General features: G+C 39.8%; 1 protein-coding gene across 1 annotated transcript in view; it reads right to left on the bottom strand.

The window, feature by feature from the left end:
• The window catches only part of LOC140245306 (uncharacterized), a 43,386-nt gene that overhangs the window by 9,531 nt on the left and 21,819 nt on the right, over positions 1–12,036 (bottom strand). The window contains exons 2-3 of the mRNA XM_072324891.1: positions 6,128–6,603; positions 1,404–1,535 (exon numbers count right to left, since the gene is read on the bottom strand). Of these exons, the coding sequence (XP_072180992.1) occupies positions 1,404–1,535; positions 6,128–6,467 (472 nt within the window). The 5' untranslated portion in view covers positions 6,468–6,603. The remainder of the gene's footprint in view (positions 1–1,403; positions 1,536–6,127; positions 6,604–12,036) is intronic.

The raw sequence follows: 12,036 nt of genomic DNA on the forward strand, positions 1-12,036 counted from the left end.
TAGACGGTTTCCAAAATTATAAAATGGGCTTGTAAATTCAAGAAATTCAACCCTTTCCCTCCTCATGCCTCTGGTGCACCTACAACACTATACAAGGCTTGAGCCATGCGTTCGGATTTTACGGGACACTTGGTTCAGTGTGGATTAGTAAAAATCAATGCATGATAATTGATCAATCACATTGCACAGATTCTAAAGACCATTCTATAATAGACGATCAGTTCAAAAATATGACAAACTCCTGAAAAAAAAAAAAAATTAATTGATTTAGATCCCCCAACTCACCCCTTTCTCACAATTGTAATGTACAGAATCGCACCAAATTATACACAAATCACTGATTTTCCACAGAGTGGCTTCACTGAGACAATTCCTTTAAAATTTTTACCGAATGACAAGAGAAGCAATTGTTGGGATACAAGTCTTCAGGCACACCACAAAATTGAGAGTGATATCAATCGTCAGATATAAACTTTTTAGTTGCATTCCAAGCAGCCTTATCATAAATCCAGCTAGCTTCTCACTCATGAATGAAAGGAGTTTTTTACGTCGATGTAGGGCAATTTGTCAATCAGTTGCAATGAAAACATCTCGACGGAAGAACTTCATAAATTTGAATAACAAAGCAGTACCCGCTGCATGCTATAAGGATTAGAACCAACACTTGCTGTCGGGCGAAAGCTCGGTGGTCTAGTGGAGATGACGCCTGTCCGGTGATCAGGAGGTCGTAGGTTCGAATCCTGCTCGAGTATGTACGCCCATGATTTTTTATCATGGCTACTACTAAAACACTGATCAATTCAGTGCTTATTTACGTCGATGTAGGACAATTTGTCAATCAGTTGCAATGTAAACATCTCGACGGAAGAATTTCATGAATTTGAATAACAAAGCAGTACCCGCTGCATGCTATAAGGATTAGAACCAACACTTGCTGTCGGGCGAAAGCTCGGTGTTTTAGTGGAGATGACGCCTGTCCGGTGATCAGGAGATCGTAGGTTCGAATCCTGCTCGAGTATGTACGCCCATGATTTTTTATCATGGCTACTACTAAAACACTGATCAATTCAGTGCTTATTTACGTCGATGTAGGACAATTTGTCAATCAGTTGCAATGTAAACATCTCGACGGAAGAATTTCATGAATTTGAATAACAAAGCAGTACCCGCTGCATGCTATAAGGATTAGAACCAACACTTGCTGTCGGGCGAAAGCTCGGTGGTCTAGTGGAGATGACGCCTGTCCGGTGATCAGGAGGTCGTAGGTTCGAATCCTGCTCGAGTATGTACGCCCATGATTTTTTATCATGGCTACTACTAAAACACTGATCAATTCAGTGCTTATTTACGTCGATGTAGGGCAATTTGTCAATCAGTTGCAACGAAAGGAGTTTTGTTCTTACCTAACGTGGATCCACCCTGACTTGGCACCGACGTGAAACCCTGCGTGCGTCTGAAGAAGAAAACCGTCACGCCGTCAAAGACGACCCTCTTCTTCTTCCTCCTGGTTACCCCTTCTCCATCATCCCCTGACCCTGGATGGGAAACATAATTAATGATAATTATTTCTTTTACTAAAAATCTCACACAATCTGAGACCGTATAAAATGTATACAGCAATCATAATACTTGCATTCACACAGACAGAATAGAGGGATAACGATCGCAATGCAAATACCAAGATTTTGTGGTCAGACAGATGGATAGAACTATCCCACTAATTGCCTATCACAATAATTTGTCAGGAACTGCGCAGGCCTGAAATCTACCAAAATGGTGGATGGCACACACCCTTCAACATTTCCCAGTACCCCTTATCAAAACAGGGTTTACTAGATTGACACAAAGTATTCAAAACTGTAATATTTCATTAAATAGAGCTAAGGTTTTTGTACCACTTTCATATAGCCAAAATCCAGCCAAAAGTAAACCAAAATTTGTCTATGATATTCTTCAAATTGTCCATTCATACACTGTCTTTAGAAGACATCACACATTACATGTATGTATTCAGACAAGCTGGACTTTAAAAGTGATTTGATGACACGTACTACACCATGGACCAAAAATCATTCACTTGAAAACATACCGGTACAAAATCATATTAGTTACTCTATAGAAAGAGGAAAATGCATTTGCCAAGTTTTAATTTCTACATTTAACTTTCTGCTCCTGATATCACAAAAAAGTTAGAAACAGCCCTGGTTAATTTGAACTCATGGGCATTCCTGTCATTTTCCATGTCAAAGAAATCAAGGAGATGTCATCATTTTTAACATTTTAATTGAGATTAGCAATCAGTGTGCAGCACATTTAAAACAAAACAACAGATAATCTACTTCTACTTTTTTGAGCTCTTCATGACTGACTGCTCATCTTGTGGTTGCGTGAAGCACAGAAGACAATCATGCTGCGTCTCTATCATTTTATGCGGTCAGTTTTTATGTATTCAACACTGCTCTGTGGGGGTGCGGGAGAAAGGCTATCGCAGCTTGTTGCCGTGGGAGCAGCTACCCGACAACAGGCCTAGACACGTTTTGTGGCCATCGTGATGATGTCTACGGCTTACAACAGCTGAGGGAATGTCCATACAGTATCTATCACAGTCTCTTCTCTTTGTGCGCTCAGATAATCGAAGTGACTCATCCCCAGCATTACGTGCACTACATCCATGACAGGGATCACCTAGTCTGATTGCAAGGCTTAAATGGATTATTTTTTTCTGTTAATTTGTGGACATCCAGTGACATCACTACAAACTGTATGCCCATAACCATGCAGCATTTTTATGATGCATGTACACAGCCATACATGCATCATGATGGAGAACTTACCATCATTTGAACAATAGCCTGGCAGAAACTGAAACTGACCATAGTTTAAACAAAAATGCAACACTCTGTAAGTGACCTGTCGTTCACTCTGGTCAAGGGAGAGATTCCAATGGCAGGACATATCGATCTCATCAGACAATTTCAAACAATCTTGCCACATGTAAAATAGAAAGATTATCTATCATATGGAATGTGTATGTACTGCTGAATAGAGAGAGAGAGAGAGAGAGTGTGTGTGTGTGTGATGTTAATCTCATGATAAAGTCAACATAACCTACTACACGTATCGCTTCAAGCGATTGCCAATGATAGTCTTCACTCTTTGCATTGATCAAAATCGTATTTATTTATCAAACAAAAGTTTTGTATTGAATGTAAACTAAATTATTTGTTTATCACCTGATTACTTATCACTGCTGTTAATTCTTTTTTTAAATAAGTGCACAAAAGTATCTGCAAACAAACATTTTAAGGTGAATCGCTGTGCAAAGCCAATGGAGACACATTCATACTTAAAGGGGATGGCTAGTAACTGATCAGTGGGATTCATTTAAGAGTACATTATATATCTATTGTTGTGTGAAAATTATTTGCTTCAGAACGGTCTCATATTCAAGTATGGTGCAGTTTAATGCCCCGTCACTGTACAGGCATGCTAACCTGGAAACATTAAACTGCACATTACTTGAATATGAACCCATTCTGAAGCAAATAATTTTCACACAACAATAGATATATAATGTACTCTTAAATGAATCCCACAAGAATTGGAACAATCATCCCCCAGCATTCCCACTGATTCCCACTGATCAGTTACTAGCCAACCCCTTTAAAAAATGTATCCTCATCAATCCACAAGCTGTACTGTCTTTCCCCTTTCATCTACCCCTTTAATATCACGAAACAGTTTCCATTCGTGTCATTGGAGGGCAGCCAATATTGACATCATATAAACACATTCAGTTATGATCGCTTTCCCTCTCCGGCTCGCAAAGTTCACGAGGCCGCCGATAAAGCATTCAATCACTACCATACGTCGTTGGATTCGAGGGCGGAAACACAGGCAGACAAGGAGACTACCACATCGTGCCATGTCACATGCTCCTGCTTCAGGTGTGGGACAAAAAAACCTGAAACGGATGCGCCAATTTCCAGGCCGACCTCTAGATGGGAATTCCTGTTCAGCAATGGACCAAATCTTTCTCTCTATATGTACCAATGGATGAAGTGATGATGATATATTTAGCCCTTGCTGAGACACCATCATCACGGCCATCTTGACATGAAAAGGAAATGGTTCAATGGCCCTATAAACTACTTCAGAGCATGAAAATATGAAAGAAAACTGTTGGAATGGGATTGAAATGTCACTGCCTGCCATTGAATATATGCTGCTGCACAGTTTTATTTGAATAATCACTACTTGCTATCAATGGAGGACCACTCAATTAATGAATGCTGGAAAATTGATTGGACTTCAAAATGAAATAGAATGTTATATACACCTATGCAGAAATAGCAGAAATATACCTGAAACTCATCTAGAAATGTGAGGAAATGCAGTTTTGCACTGTGTTGCTTTTCTGGTTTCCTGTGCATCATTTTCAAACCTGTAGCTGATTACAGAAACTGAAATATTTTGAACACTTTGCCTTGCAAATCGTGAGAAATGTAGTAATTGAAGTTTTGCAATATTTCTTGTATCCACTTCCTAACATGAATACTCGATCACACATAAACATCATGAGGCACTAATTTTTGGACCCTGACTCATGCGGCAGTGACCGAGTGCTTGGATGTACAAACATCACGTTGTCTTTACGTTACTTTGGATACCTCTTCCTGCCATATGAAAATGAAAGTGGCTCTTGATCACATTTGACTGAAGTAGGAAGGAGTACAGACCCAAGCATCACCATGAGCCAAGATATCCACTTCAGTTATAATCAGAACACATACACAAACACGCACATGTGCAAATATATTTCCAACCGAGACTACTTGTACACATGCACGACACTGTGACTACGTGAGAGAAAGTTCTTTGTTGGCTATGACAGAGTGTTCATGTTCCCTTAGAAACTGATTCAACATCCATTGATAGAGTGTACGTGTACATGTCTGCACCACGCTTTTATACATAAAAATGTATATCAACATCCTTTCTTTATGTACGAAATATGCCACATTGAGGCTTGCAGACTATTTACACATGGTTCTGATTTTTTTTTCTTTTTTTTTTTTTAGCACCCAATCCTCGCTGTACATAGCAACATGACTTTCCCCTAATACAATCACTAATTAAATCTACAGTTATCACGGCAAGTTCATTTTTAGAAAAGATACAGGCTAATGTTTTTGTGGCAGAAATTGGCCTTGCCTTCGGTCATCTACACATCACTTTGCTAGCTTTATGATTTTGTGAGCATTGTTGTGTATATCATTTCCTCATAATCCCTAAATGGGATAAAACCTTACAGTTGACTATTCTAATTGATATACAAACATTGTGGAAAGGCTGGGGGGGGGGGGGGGGGAGGCAGAGAGGGGAGGGTGGAGAAGAGTGGGAAGAGGGGGGGGGAGGCTGGGGAAGCCCATATTGGGGTGAGGGGAAAGGGGCGTGTCCCTTGAAGTGGACCAGTGCAGGTGCCTGACTGGATTTAATAGGGAATTAACTCACCTTCCTCTTCCCCCACACTAGACTGCACAAACTGCAGCAGTGCCAGTAACAATTTGTATGCCAACAACTATCCACCGTGCAATTACCTGACCCCTCACCAGCACTGATAAAAGAGATCTTTACCAGTAATGCTTTTATGGTTATTTACTGGAAGATAAAACTAAATGCAACTTTCTCTAATTCATTTTTAATATTTTCAGTTTGTTTTCGAAGAGATATTTCAACGACACATCAAGTGAACGGGGATTAATGTTGATGGAAGTCATAATGATTCTACAAATGTTTCCAAACTTTAATAACAAAGTGCTCATTGTCCAACATTGTACTACACATATTCTTAGCCAATTTAGACACGACTATTTTGTATGGGGAAGGGTATGGAAAATCTCCAAGGTACCCACGGAGATCTAGGGTAAGATCAAGAATTTACACTCAAATAAAGATCTCTGTCATTGTGCTCACATTGTGTGCACTACACTATGGGGAGCTGAGCTTTAATGCATTATCAAGATTTTATTATTAACTGCACCACTCCCAAAATAAGCATGAGGTAATTAATGACTATGCTCGAAGAAAGTGGTATTTGACAAAGTGATTGGTGGTGTATCATTACCACTATCCAGTCTGGACTTCTTGGAGTCGGGTTCATCGGTCGTTGGTTCGTCTGGGGTGGACTCTGAACTGGCGGCCCGCTTGCGCTTGAGAACGGAGACAACCTTCTTGGCCGCCATTCCCCTCGGGTCGTCCGCCAGCGTCGTCTCCGAGGCGGTGGAGGTGGAAGAGGACAACGATGACGACGATGAAGACGACGACGAATTCGATGAGATGGAGGAGGATGGAGGAGGGGAGGAGGAGGAAGAAGGCGGAGGAGGAGAAGAGGAGGAGGAGGAGGCGGAGGAGGTGGAGGATGACGAGGGGGCAGGGTCAGCATTCTGCTCGCCCGCTTGGTTCATGGCGACGACGTCTGGGGAAGGTGCCTGGTTGCTCTGAGTGGTGGCGGAGGCCACATGTGCGTCCCGAGTCGGTTGAGGTACGGACGAGGGAGCTCTTCAGGAGATGGTAAGTCCGTATTGGCTACATTCTGGATGCCTGTGTAGAGGGAGACAGACAGAAAAAGACACAAGTGAGACATCCCTGCACACTAATGAAGAGGTCTGTGTACATTTCAGCATTTTAAAACGCCTCACGGGGCAAAGTCCGAACATTACTGTCACCGATAATGGCCGAGCCACAGACTACCGAAGCATTTGATTTACACTCTGTCAATAACCCTCACACGCTACTCCATAAAAATCCTGACAAGTTTTCCACTGAACACATCCCCTTTCACTAATGCACCACAAATTTGTGTCCATCACATGAGAGTTCCACATAAATGCACTCATATAGAACTCCAAACAGAAAAGATGATATACCACGCACATACTATGTTTCCCCCCTGAGTTGGAAGCCGTGTGCTTTGTGAACAAGAGAGTCTGAACCGAGCGAGCGACTTCTGGGAGTAATGGCGACATTCCATGTGTCACTCGGTCCTCGATAAGCTAATCTGATGAACGGAAACAGCTGTAAAAAGGCAGAATGCATGATCTCCCAACATGCATAAACTCCCAACAGGCATGAACATACCAGTAGCTCTGTGTGACAATGCACCGAGTGCATGCCCAAACTTGCAAATCTACTGCCCATACCAAGATGCTGGACATTTTGTTCATATTTTACTGCCACAAGAAAATACACATACAGTGTACATGCACAGGTACACAGTGCATGAACGAAGAATTAAACTCCAAAGACATTCACTCTAAAAACACAGGGTTTAAAAAATGCCAAAAAAAAAAAAGAAAGAAAGAAGAAGGGAGAGCAAAATATTAACAGGCCAGAGATGATATGAGACTTGACAAATGTTTGAGAAAGTTTATGGGGTCGTAACTGTCCGAATGGCAATAAATCATCAATGCTGCCACCCTGCAAAGAGCCAGGAACAGCCATCTTGGTCATGTAACCATTATCACACTTCAGTAGTACTCCTGATTCTCTCACAATCACTAATTTCCCACTTTCTCTGGAGAAACGTTCTCAGGACTTCAGATATGAGAAGTTGATGTATTTGTCTACTGAAACTGTCAAAAATTGAAAATATTTCAAGAAAATTTGTTCTGGGCATCCAGGTAGCCTACAATGTATGTAGTTTGCTGAAGAAATTGATACAATGCCAACAAATCAATTTCATATAAATTGTAAACACTTATTTATTTATTTTATTATTTTTTTTTTGCTGTTGTTTGTTTTCCTTAAAATTGTATTAAAAAATGTGATACTGGAAATAAAATTTGATTTTAATTGAAAAAAAAAATTCAACTGAAATATGTGGCACACAGTTTTATATGGATGCACATATGTATGTGTGTGTGTGTGTGTGTGTGTGTGTGTGGGAGGGGAAAAAGACAAACTTGGGAGAGAGACAGAAGAAGAGGAGGGGAGAAGGAGAGAGGAGAAGATGTGAAGGATAGAGAGAAGAAAGCATAAGAGATGAGGATAAACATGGGGGAGGGGACAGGGAAATTGTTTCCAGAATTCTAAGAATAAAACAATTGAATTAAAAAAGCAAAATTATATAAATGGGGAATGAGATAGAGGAGAGAGAAAAGTCTTTAGTAACACTCCGTACAGTCGAGAGAATTTTTTTTCCTCCCTGTTTAAAGTAGCTGTTGCCATGGAAACCGCATGAAGGAGAACCCAAGTCAGACGACTGAGGCAGCACTTCAGGTCAAGAGTGTCACATTATCATAACATGATTAGTGTATGTATGAGGTCCCTAGCTAGCTGGGCAGGCAGGCTGTGGTGGGGATCAGCTGCGCAGAATGGTGAGTGACAGCTATGGGGTGGGGGTGGGGGGAGGGGGGCTGAGGAGGTGCTGTGGCATGTGTGTTTGTGTGCATGTGCAGGGAGGTGAGACAATCTGTATGTGTGTGTGTGTCTGTGCGTGTTTGTGCATGTATATGCGAGCATGCATTCGACATAACATGTAATCTATTTATGTAATAAGTTGTTTATCATATATTGTCAATTGTGTAAAATGTTGTATCACACAGTAGGTGTGTCTGTCTGTCTGTCAGTGTGTGTGTGTGTGTATGCATTGAGTGAGTACAATGTGTGCATGTGCTGTGGAATAGAGAAAGTGTGAGAGCAATGAACGCAGCAGCAGTACATCAAATCATCTGCATACATGTACAACATGTACCGTAAAACCCGACCCGCATGTGTACACTGCATGTGTGACACTCTTGACCTGAGAGTGTGCAGAAAGAATCAATGGTACAGTTGTAGGATCTCAAAGGATGGATGTTCACTTTATACAAATCATGTAGCAGTGCACTAATTGTGTAGCTCAATCTGGTCTAAGGTCCTATTCACAAGGTGACAGAGAGGCCATTAAATGATAACAGGAACACTCTTGAGATAGAGAATGAATGTCATGTAGGCCTACACTTGTGTTTATATGCAGATAACTCTTGTGATATCATTCATAAGATTGATAGCCTTTCACACAGCCAGACAGGCAACCATCCTATCCTATCTAAAAACAAGGTTGCAGAAGAAAATTTCTGTAAGCTCTTAAAATCAGAGATCATAAATCACATGACCGACAAAGCATGTAATGGGACGGGACTGAAATGTCTTTGTATTTTCACTTCACATGAGTTTGTTTTCTTCCAAAAACACAGCTTTATGTTTATTTCTATTTGTTATGTTTCATTTACAGTTTGCTTGTTGTTGTTTTTTTGTGTGTAAATTTTCTCAGTTGCATAGGACCAGTTTATTAGGCCTAAGATACACCATATTACATTGTATATATTGATAGATAGATTGATAGCCTGAATACTCAAACATTCCGTGAAGGGGCATTTCTTAAATTGTGGTTTTTTTTTCTTTTCTTTGAGATTCATAGAATTATTAAAAGTATGACCATCAATGACGCTCCTTTTTTTCCATAAAGCTGAATGGAAACATACATGTATTATATAGACTCCTGAAATACATTGTATGTAAAACACCTCCAGGAATGCAAAAATCTGGTGGCAGTAAATCTACCACCGGGCAAAGCTGGGCTCATACATCACATGATGATGTAGCCACCAGTTGTGTTAGCAGGCAGCAGGGAGAAAAGCATGGTATTTGGACTAATGTCGTTAAAACATGCGTCTGCCTGTAATTCCTGGCAGCTAAATCAACACGGCTGCTATGCGAATCATTATATATTCCACTGGGGGGGGGGGGGGGGGGGGGGAGACAGCGGGCGAGCGGATCGTCGCGAGCGCATCTCATATTTCAGCTTGGGTCTCTGGGGCTCGCCGTTAATTGTTCGCGGGCTTGCGCCTGAAAATTCACCTCGCACCAGTAATATCATTACCGTGGTTACCTTGCGAGTGTGGTTGGGGGATTGGGGGATGGACGGTTGGTTGGTGGATGTATGCCGATGAGAAGCTGAGGAATTTCCATGTCATTTCTTCTCCTCCTCCTCCGCTGATTTCATTCTCCCCTCCACAAGTGCATCTCAGTCACCGAGCGTATTATGCATGGGAGGGTTTCACATTTCATTTACCACCTGACTTCTCTTCTTTCATTACGAGGAACCAGTCAAGATTACGAAAATGCAGCATGCATCCATCGGAGATGGCTGATTGCGTAAATCAAACACTCAGAATCCCATAAAATTTTGATCAACATTTACACAAGGATTTTTTCTTGTTTAATGGAAAAAAAATGTTATAAAACCACCATAACAGTGATATCTACACAATGTAGGTCGCTTTCCTGTTGCTTTTAACTTATTCCAATGTGATAACTGAGGATGAATGTACAATGTGTAGGCCTATAGCCTACTGTTTGTGCATTTTACAGAATGATGCATGCACCACCCCAAATCCCAAATTTGGTAGTAATGGCAATCAAATCACAAACAAAATAATGATGATGATGATGATGATGATGATGACAATGATAATAATAATAATAACAATAATAATAACAACAATAATAACAATAACTAGTCCTGTCATTAATTATCTCAAGCTCATTTTTAAATCTTTCCATTATCTATTGTCTTGTCTTTCTACAATTTGTATTCTATCCCCATTCCATTTTAATACTGGTACAGCTGTAAGACCTACAATGCATATTATAACACTAGCCCACATTGACAATATAAATAAAACATGATGTGTACTGAACATTTTGCATATTGTGTACAGTATCACATCCTCTCATACTTGTTAGGCTCATATAAACTAGAATACAAAAAATTCAGAACTCAGACCAAGAAAAAAATTTTGGTTTACTTTTTATTTAGGGTCGGGTAAATGGTTTACTAGCAACTCATTTCAAAAGATAATAATACTTGACACAATGACAGACATGTTTTAGATCCACAGGACTGATGCAATGGCAAAATTATCAAAATGACAACAAGAAAAAATATTATTATCAAGATCATAAGATGTTCTGTCATTTTACATCACTCTATCAGTCAAGCTGTAGTGTGAATACTATTGACCTGCCATGAGGAATTAATTAATTGGTCTAATGCATACCTGCCAACATTTCAAGATGTCTTACTCCTGGATTGCAAAAATCTTATTTTATATATGCAAACTGAAGTTAAAAATCTTACTTTCGGTCAAATCTTCAGAAAATACACATGAAAGGTATATCTAAATATTTTTTAAAAATCTGATTTCCATGACAGAAAATCTGATTTTGCTACTTTTAACGTAAAAAAATCTTACTGAATCTGATAAAATCTTACTAGTTGGCAAGTTTGCTCCAAATTTAAGCTGCTGGGAGAGAAGAAGGCCTACTTTTATGATTTGCAATCTTCTAAAGGAGAGAAGAAATCATTTCAGCACATGGTATACTGTACAAAGTATGTGTGTATTTGTGTGTATCTGTGTGTGTGCATGCATTTATGTGTGTCAAGGCAGATGCCATGAGAAAAAAAAAAAAAAAAACCCTGTCAGACATTTTATGCAACTTTGCTAGTGGCACAATCAATTAGCACTGACCCACATTGTATATTCCATCAGCATGAGTGAGAAAGGCTGCACAATTTATCTTCAACTCCACCCATATCACATCCCACCCCTTCCTACATGTATCCCTTTTTTAATAGTCTGTTAGCTCAGACCTTCTATGAAGAAATAATGTGTTGCTGAACGATATCAATGTACGCAGGAATGAATGGAATGGGGTACTGTAAAACATGAAATTTTAGCAGCATGAAATTTTTGCGAATTGGAGCCGACGGCCTCTTTCACAGTATGAAATTTTTGTGAAGTGCCTCTGGCATTCAATGCCTTCGCGTGCATTTTAATTCTGCGAATCTCGGCTCTTGCAAAATTAAAATGCATGTGAACATTCCTTGTTTTACAGTAACACTTTCATCGTTGAAAGGACTACCAAATAATAATAATAATAATAATAATGATAATAATAATAATAATAATAATAATAATAATATCAATA

The sequence above is a fragment of the Diadema setosum genome, chromosome 22 (assembly GCF_964275005.1).
Source record: "Diadema setosum chromosome 22, eeDiaSeto1, whole genome shotgun sequence".
Lineage (NCBI taxonomy): Eukaryota > Metazoa > Echinodermata > Echinoidea > Diadematoida > Diadematidae > Diadema > Diadema setosum.